We start from the raw sequence: 17954 nt of genomic DNA, 5'->3' as shown, positions 1-17954 counted from the left end.
TATATATATATATATATATATAATTTTTTTTTAATTTTTTTAACTTTTTTTATTTTCACCACTTGGCTCATTACTATACAAGCACAATATAATCCTCACCAAAGGGCTCGTAACCACAAAAAAAAAATATATATATATATATATATATAAAGCATCCACCAAAACCAATTAAACTAACTTTGAGGGAGTTATCTGTAAACATAGAGGGTACAGAGAACCACCTTGAGAAACAGTAACATTGTGACCATTCTATGAAAACTTAAAATGAATCCCTGCAAAATTCAGATTAAAAAACAATACTCTATACATTTAATAGTAGTTGTTGTAACACATTGAAGTTTTCAACTATTTAGCAATAGATGAAACAAGGAAGATTAGATGCTTGGCAAGACTGCAGACTGCTCTGGTGCAGAAGATGTATCTGAAGAACCTGAACTCAATTTCTTGAAAATTAGTTTCTCCTGAGGAAGTTGTCCATTGGAGAAGCCTGTAACTTCTGTGTCCACCAAGATTACATCTTCATCTTTGAAATCTCCTCTGAGAATGCCTTTGGCAATTTCGGTCTCCACATTCTGCTGGATGACACGCTTTACCGGTCGTGCTCCATAGTTGGGATCATACCCAAGATTTCCCAGGAGCTCGACCGCCGGAATAGTGACTTTAACCTTGATCTTCCTATCTGCAAGTCGGGCTTGGACTCTTTCCAACTGATACACATGCATGAAAAGAGGTAAGTCATGGTGAGATCAAGTATTTGGACTAACAGCAAAGTCGGAACTGAAGTTTAGTAGATTTACCTGTAGCCTGACGATTGTGTTTATTTGTTCCCGGTCTAGTGGACGGAAAACAATATATTCATCTACTCGATTCATAAACTCAGGGCGGAATACTGATCTAGCAGCCTCCAACACCCTTTGCTTAATAGTCTCATAGGAGGAATCACTCGAGTCGTCATCCAAGTTTAATATGTAGTGCGAGCCCACGTTTGATGTCATGATAATGACTGAATTCGTGAAGCTTACTGTTCGACCTTGTGAATCTGTGACTCTGCCATCATCAAGGATCTGGAGGAAGACATTAAATACATCAGCATGAGCTTTTTCGATCTCATCGAACAGAATTACGGCATAAGGCCTCCGCCGAACTATTTCTGTCAGTTGTCCGCCTTCCTCGTATCCAACGTAGCCTGGTGGGGCCCCAATTAATCTTGAGACAGCATGTTTTTCCATATACTCACTCATGTCAATCCTAACAAGAGCTTCTTCAGTATTGAACAAATAGGAAGCTAGAGCTTTGGCCAGCTCTGTTTTGCCTACTCCTGTAGGACCCATGAACATGAAACTGGCTATAGGACGGTGGGGATCAGAGAGACCAGCTCTGGACCGCTGAATGGCCTCAGCCACTGCTCTCACCGCTGGTTCTTGACCGACAACACGTTTGTGCAGCTCTTCTTCCAAATGTAACAGCTTTTCTCTATCTGATTGCTTCAGTTTAGAAACAGGGATGCCTGTCCATTTGCTTACTATTTCTGCAATATCATCTGCAGTTACCTCTTCCCGAAGCATCGACTTCCCTGAATTTTGATACTCATTCAATTCTTTCTCTGCTTCTTGAAGTTGCCGCTGCAAAGTATTAAGGCTGCCATACTTCAATTCAGCTGCCCGGTTAAGATCGTATTCCCGCTCAGCCTGCTGAATCTCAAGATTCACCCTGTCAATCTGAAACAAAGAAAATCAGTAACCAAAATCCCATAAGAATATCAAACTAGGCATTAGTCTTAGATTCCAGAATTTCCTTCTCATAAGAGAAAAAAAAAAATCCAAAAGAGGATACTATCTGCCAGATAAATATATTCTTTCGAATATCAACATTGGAGGTAGTCAGTAGGTGATGGTTGTCTTTTAATAATTGAAATGTTAAGATCCACAGGTAGTTATTTTGTGTTCATGAAGAAGAGTGCACTGTACCTCTTCTTTAATAGATTGAATCTTTGTCATTACTGACTTTTCATTCTCCCACTGTTCCGTCAATTGGGCTTGCTTCTCCTTTAGCAGAGCTAACTCTGCCTCAAGACGAGCTAGCCTATCTTTTGAAGATTTGTCTGTATCATTTGTTAAGGAGAGACGCTCCATCTCAAGCTTGAGAACAGTTCGGTTGATTTCATCTAAAGCTGTTGGTTTAGATGTGATCTCCATTTTCAATTTTGCTGCTGCCTCATCAATCAAATCAATGGCTGCAAAAACCAAGTGTAGATAAGGCGAAAATTCAATGCTGTATATTAATTCAGAAGAGCAAAACAACATCTGAAAATTATTTTAGACTCATCATACACATGTATGTCAATATGGTACCTTTGTCCGGTAAGAAACGACCGCTGATATAACGATCTGAAAGTAGCGCAGCTCCCACAAGGGCACCATCAGAAATACGAACCCCATGGTGGAGCTCATATCTCTCACGCAATCCACGCAATATGGAAATTGTGTCTTCAACTGAAGGTTGGTCAACATAAACCTGCTGGAAACGACGTTCCAGGGCAGGATCCTTCTCGATATATTTGCGGTATTCATCTAGTGTTGTTGCCCCAATACACCGTAACTCTCCTCGACCCAGCATAGGCTTCAAGAGATTTCCAGCATCCATAGCACCATTTGTGGCACCTAAACACAGATATTTATAGACCCTGATCAGTTTCTCAAGAAACAGCCCGAAGAATGCTCAAAAAAAGGTAGAGCTCAGAGGACTCTTCCTATGATTCAGGTATGAATTACAGCAATCTAAAAATGGAACAAGTTTGGGAAGACATACCTGCTCCAACAACGGTGTGAATTTCATCAATGAAAAGGATTATCTGCCCATCTGATTCAGTAACTTCCCTAAGCACAGCCTTCAATCGATCCTCAAATTCTCCACGATACTTTGCTCCAGCAATCAGTGCACCCATGTCTAAAGAAACTAACTGTAATAGACCAAGTGAAGCACAATGTCAAATATCATCATGACACATCGCAAACATCATCATGAAAGTGATCGAATATGAAAATGAATGTATTATGAAAACAAAAAAGGGAAAAAAAATTCAAAACTCCAAGATTTCAATTAAATGAAATGCCAAAATTCCACTGAGTATGAATCAGTTAATAACTATTGAAGTAGATGGACTATAAGTCCTATTACCTAAATGGAAGCAGCTCCTGATATTCATAAAAAAATGTGTGATTTGTAATTACAAGTGAAAATAGAGTATGATTCAGCAATGGTCAAGTTTCTATTTCATTCTCAATGTAAAATATTAAAGTAACTTGATGTTTAGCTCTCGAAACTTTAAATGTTCAATGAGTACCTACCCTCCGGTTCATAAGAGCTTGAGGAACATCCCCTTCCATTATTCTTTGAGCAAGCCTGTTTAAAAATGAACTTGGCATCAGGATTTGTGCTGAACAAGATTGAGAGAGCATCCAAAATTGGAAAAATGTATTTTGTACAAATGACAGCCTTTTCTACTTACCCTTCACAAATAGCAGTTTTGCCCACACCAGGTTCACCAATTAAAACAGGATTGTTCTTGGTTCTCCTTGATAGAATTTGTATGCATCGTCGTATCTCATCATCCCTGCCTATAACAGGATCAAGCTTCCCTTCCCGAGCCATAGCTGTCAGATCCTTCCCATACTTTTCCAAGGCTTCATATTTGCCCTCTGGATCTGTTATTATTCATTCAAGTAAGTAATTTTTTTTAATTTAAAAAATTAAATAAAAAAAAAGTTGGGTGCAGGGCGAGTCATTAGAGTGCAATATGCTCGTTGCAACTATGGCATGAAAATTTACATATGATAGTCTGCTCAACCTTTCATAGGATGAAGCAGAGAAGATACGCAAATGAAACTTGCAGACTATGCAGATGCAGTTATCAATGCCTTTTTCCCAATAATTAAAATAATAATAATAATAACTCATCAATCCATCATACCTTGGTCAATAACATTTTGGCGCCCTCTTATAGCTTGTATGGCAGATTTTAGGGCCTCAAGGGTAATCCGAAAATCCTTAAACAGTTGCTTACCAAACCGCCGATCTTCCACAAAACCGAGTACTAAATGCTCCACTGAAACATACGAGTCACCATACTCTTTCTTATAATCCCTTCCTCGTTGAATCAGCGCTTCCAAATCTCGTCCTAGCATAGAACCAGCACTCTCACCCAGGACCTAAAATGTTTCAAAAAATAACTTAGTCTTCAAGCCATTCTATCAGTAATTTCTCCTCAGTTGAACATCAAAATAAAACCATCCTGAGCAGCATGGTTGGAATGCTGCACAAATCACAAATTCATGACAAAATATACAAGTAGTTGACTCTAGTTAAGCCACTGTATTATACAAACTTCAAGTTGAAGCCACATCAGAAATCACCTGCCTGAATTCACATCTGATAAACTAACACTTGAACAGCAATGACAATGGTCTTAGAACATCTTTTAAGATCAAAACTAACTTAAACCACTCCAAAAGAAACACAGCAGTGAATTTCTAGCGCATCTTTTATAGAAGGAATGCACAATATGAAACAAGAAATTTTTCTGTCAGCACATATTCCCAAAGAACAATCTTTGCAAATCAAGGAAAACAGCTAAAGAGCATAGATCACCAAAATAGGATAACCAGTATCAGAACATATGAACTATGAAGATATGACACATTATAACAAACCTTAGGCTGCCTCTGGATGTACTTGTCAGTGGCATCTAGAAGCCGGGTATTATCTACTCCTGCCTTGGAAAAAATGCGCCGAGCAAGCCCATTCTTTTGCTCCAGCAATGCCTTCATCAGATGTTCTGTCTCAACAATCTGGTGCTTACTCTCTTTTGCAACTTCAGGAGATGCCACAATCGCTTGCCAAGCCATCTCAGTGAACTCTTGTTGAGTAATCTATAAAGCATACAAGCAATGCAAAATCAACATCTCATGAAATTCATGAATTCTCCCCCCCAAAAAAAAAGACATCTTCCATACAAATTCCACTTTGAGACTTATAAATCAATCAAAAACTCTTCATTTTTTTCTTATAATCCATCATCCTTCTTCAACTCAGGTTAACAACACTGAATTCAGTTACATGCTTCTCATTTTCGTAATCTCTTGAATTATAACTAAAAATTCAACCTTTATAATGCATAACAAAAAGAAATCCACAAGAGAACAAGAGAAGCAAAGAATACCCTCCCATCACTCGACGCCAGGCAACGGATCAAACTCGATCTGGAACGACTCCCAAATCTCCCAGGCCTCTTCGACAGCACAGCATCAACCCTACCGAAGCTCCCCGACCAAGTGAGCGCCTTCAGGGATTGCCCCGATCTCATCCTCTTAGAATGGAGAGCCAACGATGGCAGAGGGAGAAAACGGCCTCCATTAGCGCTATTAGATCGCGAGGGGAGGATCCCAAGGTGGTGGGCAGTGACGGTGGTCGCCATGGGAGCGTTTTCAAGCGAGAGTTTTCGAGTTCTCCGGCGAGGGGTGTGTGAGTAATACCGCGAAAGTATGAGGACCAAGAGAGAATTTAGAGGGATAGATAAGAAAACAGGGAGGGGTGTTTCTGGGAGGTTCTTTGAGCTTTGAGACTGTTCTTTCTATAAAACGATAAAACAAAGAGTGTTCGCGAAACGAGTGGATGGATTAAGACTTGTAGTGCTTGATTGGAGAGTTGAAGTGTGATCTGAACCGTTTGAATTTTTATCAATTTTTTTTTTTTTTTAATGGAATGCCGATAAACCGGAAGTACACAAGCGTGGAGTTATTATCTTTAAAACACATACTCCCTCATTTTTGTGAGCTGAGGTTTAAACCCATCTTGCTTTAAAAATACAAATATCCTACAAAAGTTTTAATGCTAATAAATTAAAAGTTCGTTGGCTAAATTAAAATTATTTCACTTCAAAAAGTTTTTGAGAAAGCGACAAGAACCCAAGGACGAACACGTGGGGGAGCAACGCTCACCGCGAATCATGCCCTCACCTTGCGCGAGATAGGGATCGAACTCGGGGAGCCAAACTCAACACTCGAGGCAAACACTCTACGTAAGAGACCCGATGCCAATAGACCAAATGGTCATTGGCCAAAAGTTTACTTTTAAGTGAGCTGAGGTTTAAACCCCTTCTCTTGGTACAAACATGAATATCTTATATCATATAAAAGAACCAATGTCAATAAACTAAAAAATTATTTATTAGATTAAAATCATCTTATTTTAAAGGTTTATTTTATATGAGTTGAGGTTTAATTGCTTCATCAAAAACACAAATACCCCTACATAAAAAGAACCAGTAGCAATAAATCAAGATATCGTTGACTAGATTAAAATTATCTTGCTTCAAAGTTTTTAACTTATGAGCTGAGGTTTAAACCTCTTCTCTCAACAAAAATACAAATACCTTACCTAAAAAATTCAGTGTTAATAAATCAAAAAGTTGGTAGATAATTTTGTTTCAAAAATTTTAATATTTTATTTATTTCTCTTTAAAACTTTGAAAATTTTTGTGTGAAGATTGTTTTGTTACATTTTAAAATAAAAACAAGATGATATTATTAGTGGGGTTAGTTCAAGTTGTAGACATTTAGATCAATTATGAAAAATAATTTTTAGTTTGAATAATGATATGAAAAATTACTGTTAAAAAATCTATCTTTTTTATTGGACTCTGAGAGTATCTCAGACGTATAACTCATAAGTCCCAGAAAATAATAATAACATTAAAAAAAAAAAAATCAAGGCCATGAATATGTGAGAGGACTTGTATGATCCACTTTGGTGCCAAATGTCATATATTGATTGATTCACATAAAAAAAAAATGAAATAAAAATTTACTTAATGTGGTTGATAAAAAAAAAACTTTTCAGATATTAAAACTATTAAATGTATAATAATTATTAATTTTTCATATGTTGATATGTTGGTTTATGAGATTTTCTTTTTTTTTTTTTCTTTTTGTATCATAATTTTTTTTTATTTTCCTTTTTCAACTTTAAAGTTGCGGATAAGTCTGTAGATAAATTTTGTTGTTTTTTATTTATTTATATTTAAAAAAGTTTTTTTTAAGAAAAGAAAAAGGAGATAATAAACTGTTTGGATTAATATTAAATAAATCTGATTTTTGAGGTTGTAATTGAAATATCACAAAAAAAAAACGCTAATAATCCGAAGTTTTTCTAGTTTCACTGCAGTGAGAGCACAGAGCTGGAAGCCTGGAACTATGCTGGATTTGGACGAATAAAGCGTAAATTGCCGCAATATTCGTAGAATTTCAGCTCGACAAGGTAAATCTCTCCACAATTCATTGTCTTTGAGTGAGACTATATTGTTTCTGCTCGTCTTTGGAGAAGTTGGAGTGGAGATCTGGGAGAAAAATCTCACCTTTTTGCTTAAATTGCCGTTTTTCGCTTTGATTTTTCTGTGGAGTATTTGGGTGAGGATTCCAGCTTGTTTTGGTTTCATTTTTCTGATTCTAATGAAGAAAGTTTAGACCTTTTCCCCTTGCATTGCATCGTTGGATTAATGGAATGCTACGAAGGAATTTTGTGGAAATGCAGAGCTCTTAAGTTTCTTTGTGTTAATTGTATGATGGCTTTAGAATTTTGGGTTTTAAGGTTTGGTGAGGTTCCTCCATTTTTTGTTCTGAAGATTTTTAGTTCAATTGTGCTTTGTTTCTTGCCTGAAATTTGTAGTGTTTTGCAATGAAATATTGTTCCAAGCTTTACTGAATTGATTTGGTTTTTGGAAGTTATGAAAAATGATATGTGTAACGTTTATGTTTACTTATCCTTATTATTAAGATGTTGCATTTCTTTGAGAATGAGAACAGTTTTGCCATAAAAATGTTTGATGATTTGAAAGGGCTGTCTTTTCTTCCCATGTTTTTCTTTCAGTAGATCATTATATTTGGGTGATATTTTAGTGGTAATTCAGGTAATGGTAATGGTGGCAGCTTTAGTTCTGTGCTATCTTAGATTCAAAGGAAAATAAAGCAAAGTATCTTTCTTTTGGTTGATGATAGACCACCTTTCACTCAAGGCATGATCAATCAGTCCTTAGATAATGGTGCTATCAAACAGACTAATATTTCACCGGTTTAGTTTAGACGAACTCTTTTTCAATTGTCCGTGCTCATTTTGCCTCAATTCTTTCATTTTTTTTTCTGTACTTCTGAGTTTGAATTTTACATATTCTTATCATATTCTATCTGTTTGTGCATATTTTACTTGGTGATGGAAAGATCTGACAGAGAGGATGGGCTTTTGGCTTCCACTGCTTTTGTTTTTCGCCTCTGGCTATGGGATTCTAGCTCTAGAATCTACAAATGTTTCGATCATAGTCAAGGGCTCTGTTTCTGTAGCTGAAACTAATGAGCATTTCGTTTGTGCTACTATTGATTGGTGGCCTCCTGAAAAGTGCAACTATAATCAGTGCCCATGGGGACAGTCGTCTGTGCTGAATCTTGTAAGCCACATTCATCTTTCTTCTTAAAAGCTAAAAATCCAAGATGTTGACATATAGTTGAACTTGAATGTACCATGTGGAACTCCACCTAAACAAGAACTTAAGCCTTGTGTTTTTTAATGTTTTTCTTAGGACATCAATCACCCATTTCTGGCTGCGGCCATCCAAGGTATGTGGGATACATTTTCTGATCCATTGAGCTTCATTTGATGCTAAAAGTTATGTATACCTATGCCCAAGTCTTCATCTCTTCATTTCTTGTCGATAATTTAATTTTAATATTATGTGTAAAACTAAAAATCAATATTAAAATTAAGGGCTGTCAGCGAATGATTATGCCAATTAGTTCAAAAGGTTAGTTTGTAGTCTTGATTTTGATCAAGAACTGCTCTTTGTATCGTTAATTGGTTTCCTTCCTTCAATTTTTATTGCAGCATTTAATACATTGCGAATAAGAGTTGGTGGCTCTTTGCAAGACCAAGTTGTGTATGGTGTCAAGGGTTTGGAACATCCATGTCTTCCATTTGAAAAAACAGTGGGCAGTTTGTTTGGTTTCTCTAAAGGATGTTTGAGCATGGATAGATGGGATGAGATCAATTCTTTCTTCAACAGAACAGGGTAAGAATTTTAATGCAAACATTAAGGAATATTGGGTGCTGTGAATGTTGTAGCCAACATAAAAGTTCAACTTTGTTCTAGAAAATAACATTACAATTGATAGCTGTGTTCTATGTTTGCAGAGCTATTGTCACATTTGGTATAAATGCACTCTATGGTAGGCATCATGTAAAGAATCACCTTTGGGGAGGTGCTTGGGATTCTAGTAATGCCCGTGATTTCATTGAATATACAATATCGAAAGGATATAAAGTTGATTCATGGGAATTTGGTATGTATGCAACAAATTCACCTCTTTTAAGTATTTTCATTTGAAACCTTGAATTTGCTGAATCACAGGAAATGAGTTGAGTGGTCGTGGTATCGGTGCAAGAGTAGAAGCTGAACAATATGGGAGAGACTTGATTCATTTTAGAGCAATCCTTGATGAACTCTATGAGAAGTCCCACACACAACATCTATTGTTAGCTCCTGGAGGGTTCTTTGACGAGCAATGGTACTCTAAGCTCCTTCAAGTTTCAGGTTCAGGAATCGTGAATGCTATGACTCACCACATTTACAATCTAGGGCCAGGTATGTATATGGCACTACAATAGTCTGTTGTAACTGTGCTTATCTCATGTCGAATTTCTCAATTTTGCATGCTAAATTTTATTCTATGCTCTCCTTTTTGGTGCAAAGGGAGCAGTTTATTTTATTTCAATTATTTCAATTCTAGTGAGGTAATCTTGAAAGCAATTGCACAAAATTGTGGTATTTTTTTTCAATATTTCTGTAACAAATTGCTGTTGTGATCCTAGAAATCAGTGTTTGCAATATTTTGCTTTTGTTTTCTCAAAGAATAACTGCTTCCTATCTTAGGTACTGATCCTCACCTCGCAAAAAAGATCTTGGACCCACAGTATTTAAACCGAATAGCAGATATCTACAAAAATGTCCAAAGTACCATAAAAAATCATGGACCTTGGGCATTGGCTTGGGTTGGGGAAGCCGGTGGTGTCCCCAATAATGGTGGCCGTTTGGTGTCCAATACCTTCATAGACAGCTTTTGGTGATTAATTTTGCATTTCCAGTGTTTTTCTTGTTATACCATACTTGTTTTCCTTGTACTTACTAATCACCAAGAATTTCAACAACATAATTTAGGTACTTGGATCAACTTGGAATGGCTTCGACGTACAATACAAAGGCTTACTGCAGACAGACTTTGATTGGTGGCCATTATGGTCTACTTGACAGGGATACGTTTATCCCTAATCCCGATTACTATAGGCAAGTTTGATGGTAATAAGTTTGATGGTATGGACTGATCTTATTAATTAATGCACTTTCTATATATGCAGTGCGTTGCTATGGCATCGGCTTATGGGCAAAAAGGTTCTCTCTGTTGATTTCAATGGCCATCCACATTTGCGTGCCTACACTCATTGCAGGAAACAAAAAGTATGCATTTGATCATTCCTTGAATATGAAATGCATTTGTATATACTCACTTTTTCCCTGCAGGAAGGCATCAGTCTACTCCTGATCAACCTGAGCAACAATACTGAGTACAATGTGGCTATCAAGAATGACATTAATGCAAACCTTAACACTGGAGTTCATAATGACAAAGGCCATTCCTTCACCGATGGTCTTAAGTGGGCAGTTTCATGGATTGGAACTACATCCACCGCAGTTCAGACAAGAGAAGAATATCATCTAACAGCAGAAAACGGAAATCTTCAAAGCAAAACCATGCTACTCAATGGGACTCCTTTGCAGCTCACCGAAGGTGGAGGTATTCCACCTCTTACTCCTGCTCATGTTCCTGTCGCCTCACCTCTAATTGTAGCTCCTCTATCGATTGTATTTGTCACCCTTCCAAACTTTGAAGCAGAGGCCTGTGTATAATAATTACATAATCCAGGCAACTTATCTCCATTTGCTATCATTCTTTTCCAAAACTCTTCTAATGGTTGTTCACTCACACACACCCTGTAGAGTCAGTTGTAAATCACATTAGCCCGTCAAACTGTGTGCAAGTACCTTGAGTTCAGTTCGGTAAAAGCTTGAACTTTCAAGCCTGGCTCAAGCTGGCATGAGCCTGATTGAGCCTGGCATGTTACAGCCTTATCCACCTTTGTCAGAATATGTAGTTTTAAGTTTTTATATCCTAGAAGCGAAAGCTACAAGTATCCCTTCATGAAGAAGACTGCAAAACATTTAATACTGGTAGATGTTCCATCAATATGTGTATCTTTGTTGAGCCATTATCACACTCAAGTTCAAAAAGCCAAGAGCGATGCTTGCTACTTCTTCCCCCTGTGGTCAAACATGGTATTTATGTCTGTTCTGATGAGAACCGGGTGTTCTCTTCTCTCTGCTGTGAATTTTAGCCCTGTTGCGGATAACACAAGCCTCAGAGATATATGTGGTCCAGGGACATCGATCCTGATTTTGCTGCTGTCTATCTTGTCCCCTGTGGTTGTAAAACTGGTAATGTCAAGCCTTTTCACCATTAATGCTTATTGAATATATCGAAATAGTATACTTTGATTCTGATTTTTCTACACTATGAATGTATCATGTGAGAGAACATGCTTTTTAAATCATTCCATGCAGGAAATAATTCTGATTTTGATGCTGTTTATCTCATGCATTATGGCTGTAAAACTGGTGAAGTCAAGCATGTTCGCTATTAATACTCATCGAATATATCACATGGGCAGGCTACCACCTTGTTATAACACTATCTTTTGATTCTGATTTTTTTTCAGCGGTAGTAAGAGTTGCACACAGAAGCATGCTTCTTAACTTGATCCATGCAGGAACCCCAGGAATTACCTGAACTAGTTCTGATTTTTATACTGTTTATATCATTGCGCTGTGGTTCAAAAACTAGTGATGTCAAGCACATTCACCATTAGTGCTCATCAAGCATGTCACAAAGATGACCATTCTGTTTCTAAAACTGGACTTTGATACTGATTTTTCTGCACTTTGAATCTTCTCAAATAAATCTAAGCATGGACCTTTTCTGATATTTTTTTGCTGTTTGTCATGTTCATTGTGGCTGTAAAACCAGTAATGTCGAGCACATTCACCGCTAATGTTCATCAAATATATCACAAAGATGACCGTTCTGTTTCTAAAACTATACTTCAATTCTGATTTTTCTGCACTTTGAATCTTCTTGAATCAATCTAAGCATAGACTTATTCCCATTTTTCTGCTGTTTATCTTGTTCACTGTGGTTGTAAAACTAGTAATGTTGAGCACAGACAACAAAGATGCTGATTCTGGTTTTTCTGCACTTTGAATATATCAATGCATGCAAGAACTTATTCTGACTTCACTGCTGTTTCTCTTTGTCAATGTGGGCTCAGTGGTTGTAAAATCTATACTACTGATTCTTCTTCTGCTCATTGATACCATCTCAAAATTATACATAGAATGGTAAGCTTCTTAAATCAATTTATGCAGGTAAATTGGTCCTGATGTTTCTGCTGTTTGATCTTGTTCACTCTGATTGTAAAACAAGTAATATTTATCCTTTGCCATTAATATGCATGCATTGAATGTTAAAAGTAAAAGATAAAAAATTAAAAAAAATCCTGGTTCTTAGTTCCTGTTCCTTTGCTGAAGTTTTTGTTTTTTGATGCAAAAAGAAAGATCAAGTTTATATGACATTCTTCATTCCTTAACTTTTGTATCATTAGTTTTAAGATATCAATATACAATTAAAAAAAACCAAAATATGAAAAAAAAAAAAGTTAAAAAAAAAAGGTCTAAAAGGAAAGAAAATAAAGTGAGGTCCAAACCATGCAAAATTGGAAGAATACCTGCACATGCATTAGACTTCTTAAAAGAGAGCACACATGCAATAATACCATGAAAAGCCATGAACACACATTGCCATCTTTGATTTCTCAAGAACACAAGAGAAACCTTCTTGAAATGGAAGAAGAAGAAGAAGAAGAAGAAGAAGAAGAAGAAGAAGAAGAAGAAGAGGAAGAGGAAGAATTAAGAAGAACAAGAAGGTATTATTAATGGTGAAGTGGTGTGATCAATTATGAAGAGGATTGGGGCCGCTAGGGACAAGACGGGACTCGATGGAGAAGCTCGCCGGAGGTGGGAGGTGGAGATTGCTAGTGGTGGAGGAATAGCACCATGAAGGTGGTCGGAGATGATGACTTTGAGAGACATGGTGGTTGAGGTGAGGTGAGGATTGAGAGTGTAATGTTTGGCAGTGGTGCATTGTCGAAGACGATGAGAGGATGAAGACGATGATGAGGAGAAGCCGAAAGAAGGTGGTGGTGGAGGAGGAGGAGGAGGGGTTCTTCATGGATGTTGTTCTTGGTTTGAACTTTCAGATGGTGGGAGGCTTTTTACATGCATAATAAGGGTATTTTTGGTAATTACGTATTTCAAGGAGTATATAAGCATATGCAATGAGGGTATTTTGGTAATTTTTTTTGGTTTAAAGGGTATATATATATATTGTTAACAATTGTGTATGATTTTTGTTTGGATAGTGGGTAAATAAACCTTTGGAAAGTGTTTTGTATGGAATTTAATTTATATTAGTGATGATATAAAATGGTTAGACCTAAAAGTATTTGGCTTTATTGTAAAAAACGAGAGTAAGACATTCAAAATGTCTCAAGTTTAGAATTCGTTGGAAGCAATAATGATAACGAGTTGCCGATTGGGTTCAACGACCAATTCTCAGCTCGTGTGTACGCCCTAACGACATCTAGGGATCAAAACCCCCCTCTCATGTTTCGGTATTGTCCAATATTGTACAAATACTCTATAATATTATAAAAGTATTGTACCATGTTATTCATTCATTCCCATGGAAAGAGAGCCGCATTCTCTGTCTCTCCAGGATTGCATGGAGTATTTATTATTATGGAGTTATGCTCCATATATATCATCTTTGGAAGTATTGATATAGTAGACTGATCATTATCCAGGGTTAATAATTCTTAAAGGGCATTAAGTTACCGTAATTGGTGCATCACTTTTTGAGAAGATTGTAGTTTTTGTAAAAATATATATATATACATATATATTGAAATAATTTTTTATATTAATACTATTTCACAAATTAAAAGGGAAAAGATAAATTGCTTGATAGCTTTTAATTTATGAAAAAAATAAATTATTGTTTTTATTAGAAATTCAAGTTAGATGTATATGGATTAATAAAATATGGAGTAATTACCAATTTTATAGGGGTATAAATGTAATTTTATGTGAGATAAATCACCCATCCATCTCAACCGTCAACGCGTTCAATCAGACTGATCGGACGGTCCAGATATCTTGATTAGAGAACACTCAGGGGGTGGTAGAGACTCGCAAGAGTCTTTAATCCAAAGACTTGGTTTTGGAGTTCCTCAAATCCTTCCCAAGCTGCGCGCTTTCCACTGATTTCGTTGCTGGATCGATACCAGGTAGGTCCTTTATTCCTCAATTTCGCTGAAAAAGTTGTTGATTTTGAGCCAGATTGGTGTTTTCTTTGATGATTTTAGGGCAATTGAATTTAATGGGGTTGGATCTCGATTTAGGGATTTATTCATGCATGATTCGGTGCTTTTTTGAGAAAATGAATGTTTTTTTGGAATGATAGGAATTTATGAAGTATACTGCATTGATTTTCCCATTTTTTGTTTGGATTTTTGTTGGTCATGGTGATTTAGGGTTAGGTTTTGATCTCAGCATTTACATGGGATATGAAATGCCATGTATTAATTTCATGCTTAATTAACCCTAATGGATTGATTTCATATTTGGGTTTTGGTGATTTGATGTTTGGTCTTGTTGTTATAACAAATAGATTGAAGGCCAACAAGAAATATGAGAAAGAACAAGCTAGTAATTTTAGGGCACAAAGATTTTCAGTGGATTAGCTTGAAAACTGGCTCACTGCCAAGTTAGGGATCACATGGTTTCTTTATGACTCTCTAACCCTAACCATTCAAGCAATGGTTCACCTTTATAAAAATTGGGTCAAGTCCATGAGATAATGATTGACAATAAACAGTAGATGCTTGTTTTTTATCAAGTTATGGACTGGAATTAAAAAAAAAAAAAATGCAAGAAGCCATGATATTTAGGAATGTTTTAGTTTTGGAAAATCAAAAGAGTTTATTTTTAAGTGTCAATACTCAAAAGTGTGAGATTTCTCCTTGTTGATGCATATCCATGATCTATCTGTGAGTTTATACTGGTATGTGGTGATTGCTGAAATGTTAGATAAAGTTTAACAATGTGTAATTATTATGTGACTGGTTAGTATATTAGACCCTGGTAATCTAAATGTGTTATCTTATGTGAAGAGATAACCATAGGATGTAAGCTCTGGCAGGTGGTAAACTTCATTGTTTGGGATGTTTGATTGGAAGCTGGGACCACAGTTAAAGATTATTTAGTTGCTATAATTTTCATAATTTATTGCTATTACTTTGTAAATTAGTCGATCCGTAATTGGTAGTTAGATGAGTCTGGGTTGAATTGTTTGTCAATTTTTTTTTGTCACCTTGCTGTTCATTTCTTCTTGCTGTCGTTATTGTCGTTGTTCCCCCTCCTTTTAGGTATTGTCTGTTTAATTGGATGGGCACTTAAATCCAGGATGGAGATATGCCCATCCAAATTATTTTATTTTTTTCTGGTTTGATTTCCCATCCAGATGATTGGCTGGCCTGTCAAAGATTACTGAATGGCAACATTCAGAGAAAAAAAAACTCTGGATTGAAAACTTTATTCACACAGTCAATAAATTTAATTCTAACAAGCTACCAAATGGTACCTTAGTTGCTTTGCTGACTGGTGTATTTCTATTTGTAAATGTAGGAAACTTACATGTCTTATGAGGAAAAATTGATGGCTCGTCCAAGCTCTTCTTCGAATACCATGACTCAAGAAGCCTCAAACCTGGCTGAATCAATGTCCATGATTTCACACGCTGAATCAGGTCAAGCTCCTAATGTGACAAGTGAGGCTTCACACGGGCCTGTGGCCATTCTTTGGGACATAGAGAACTGTCCGGTTCCAAGTGATGTCCGCCCAGAAGATGTTGCTGGCAACATCCGAATGGCATTGCGTGTCCATCCTGTCATCAGGGGAGCTGTCACCATGTTCTCTGCTTATGGTGACTTCAATGCTTTTCCCAGAAGGCTGAGAGAGGGTTGCCAGAGAACTGGTGTTAAGCTTGTAGATGTTCCTAATGGCAGGAAGGATGCCGCTGACAAGGCTATCTTGGTTGACATGTTTTTGTTTGCTCTGGACAACAGGCCACCCATCTTCGATCTTGTTGATCTCAGGGGATGTGGATTTTGCCCCAGCTTTGCATATTCTTGGTCAACGTGGATACACTGTCATTCTTGTTATCCCTGCCGGAGTGGGAGTCTCTTCTGCTTTGAGCAATGCTGGACGGTTTGTCTGGGACTGGCCTAGTGTGGCCCGTGGAGAAGGTTTTGTTCCTCCAAAGCATTACACACCACGTGCCACTGACCTTTCTGGCTACCTTATGAACTGCAACGTCAGTGAGAGCCATGATTGTCAGAATGAAGAGGAGGCTATTGTTTATAGAGGAGCTTCACAAAGTGAATACAACACAAGAGCAAACTTCAATCAGATGTACCCTCGCAACTCATCTTACATGTGTAAGGAACCTTCAAGAACTTCCTATTCATATGCGGAATACGGCAGCAATAACTATTCTACGACGCCTTTTCATACTTCTTCAAGGTCTCAGAGTCTACCTTCTAGTTTATGTGAAGCACCCAATGGTGATCAGAGTGGCATGGAAGATCTTTCATGGGTTCAGCCTGGAGATATTCAAGGCCTGAAAGGCCAGATATTCAGGTTACTAGAGATGTCTGGTGGAACTATGCCGCTTGTGCGCATCCCATCCGAGTATCTTAAGATTTTTGGACGGCCACTTTACATGGCGGAGTATGGAGCTTACAAGCTTGTTAACCTTATCAGAAAAATGGGTGATTGCTTTCTTGTTGTTGGAAAGGGGCCTAAGAAGTGGGTTTGCCTCCGAAACCCTGAAGATCTTCAACTAAAGAAGTGCCAGAGCACACCAACGATACTAAGGAAGGATAAAAAAGAGAAGGGACCTTTAGATGAAAATGTGGATTCAACTGTGAATCCTAATACAGGCAGCTCATCGGATGGCTTCTCAGATGATGCAGTTTGTGGACTTGATGAGAGGATTGTGGATTCGGCTTTGTCTGTGACATATGAATATGACAGTCAGTTTGAAGCACTAAAACAGGAGGTGCAAGAGCTTCTGGTGTGCTACTCTTGCCCTGTACCTTTTTGGTAATTTTGTCTCGCTCTATGAACAACGTTACAAGAAACCTCTCGACTTCAAGGCCTTCGGAGTGGATGGGCTCGAGGGATTGATTGAGAAGGTGAGTGATGTTGTTGAGCTGAGAGAAGAAAAGGGGAGCAAGAGGAAGTATCTCGTCTCTTGTTGAGTAACATATAAGACACTTGTTTTTTTCCCAGTGTCTTAAGTTAGAAAATATGTTTCTTTTCTTTTTTGTTGTTTCTGAAGCATCTCAAGTATTTTCTTCAATGAAGAAATCGGTACTGCTTTTTTTTGTAAGATGTCAAAGCGCAGAATTTGTACCTGGTAAACTGATTGTCAGTTAATTGATGTTCAATTATCAATATAGCTTGTACAGTTATTTTCATCTTTAGAGAATAATAACTAAACCCTTGAATCTTGTTTGGTTGTGCTTATTCCTTTATGTTCTGGCTTTTATGGGTTTATCTATTAAACTGAGCATTTTATTCTGTTATGTTCTTTGGTTTCATGTAACGAACATTATTTAGA

General features: G+C 37.2%; 3 protein-coding genes across 4 annotated transcripts; 2 read left to right on the top strand and 1 right to left on the bottom strand.

Annotated features, from left to right (window-relative positions):
- Window positions 1-222: 222 nt before the first annotated feature.
- Window positions 223-5598, bottom strand: LOC120249425 (chaperone protein ClpB3, chloroplastic). Its single transcript, XM_039257923.1, has 10 exons — window positions 5219-5598; window positions 4710-4928; window positions 3971-4208; window positions 3509-3704; window positions 3348-3402; window positions 2809-2959; window positions 2352-2660; window positions 1968-2233; window positions 798-1718; window positions 223-707 (listed from the first exon to the last, which is right to left on the bottom strand). The coding sequence occupies exons 1-10, from the start codon at window positions 5471-5473 to the stop codon at window positions 375-377; spliced, it is 2943 nt and encodes a 980-aa protein (XP_039113857.1). The 5' UTR covers window positions 5474-5598; the 3' UTR covers window positions 223-374.
- Window positions 5599-6997: 1399 nt separating this feature from the next.
- LOC120249892 (heparanase-like protein 1) lies at window positions 6998-11735 on the top strand. Of its 2 annotated transcripts, XM_039258589.1 has the most exons (10): window positions 6998-7314; window positions 8271-8494; window positions 8627-8663; window positions 8929-9112; window positions 9235-9383; window positions 9452-9685; window positions 9974-10163; window positions 10259-10384; window positions 10456-10555; window positions 10619-11735. In XM_039258589.1, the coding sequence occupies exons 2-10, from the start codon at window positions 8285-8287 to the stop codon at window positions 11003-11005; spliced, it is 1617 nt and encodes a 538-aa protein (XP_039114523.1). In that variant the 5' UTR covers window positions 6998-7314; window positions 8271-8284; the 3' UTR covers window positions 11006-11735. The 2 variants fall into 2 exon arrangements, with proteins under 2 accessions (XP_039114523.1, XP_039114524.1); XM_039258590.1 differs by lacking the exons at window positions 6998-7314; window positions 8627-8663 and having other exon boundaries at window positions 8316-8494.
- Window positions 11736-14438: 2703 nt separating this feature from the next.
- Window positions 14439-17811, top strand: LOC120250397. The gene is given in 4 exon segments (XM_039259213.1): window positions 14439-14556; window positions 15956-16399; window positions 16401-17429; window positions 17431-17811. Coding segments are annotated over 3 exon segments (1626 nt in total). The 5' UTR covers window positions 14439-14556; window positions 15956-15964; the 3' UTR covers window positions 17593-17811.
- The last annotated feature ends 143 nt before the right edge of the window (window positions 17812-17954 follow it).

Source organism: Dioscorea cayenensis, chromosome 19 (assembly GCF_009730915.1).
Source record: "Dioscorea cayenensis subsp. rotundata cultivar TDr96_F1 chromosome 19, TDr96_F1_v2_PseudoChromosome.rev07_lg8_w22 25.fasta, whole genome shotgun sequence".
NCBI lineage: Eukaryota > Viridiplantae > Streptophyta > Magnoliopsida > Dioscoreales > Dioscoreaceae > Dioscorea > Dioscorea cayenensis.
The sequence above is the reverse complement of the archived record's forward strand: the minus strand, read 5'-3'. Positions and strand labels throughout refer to the sequence as shown.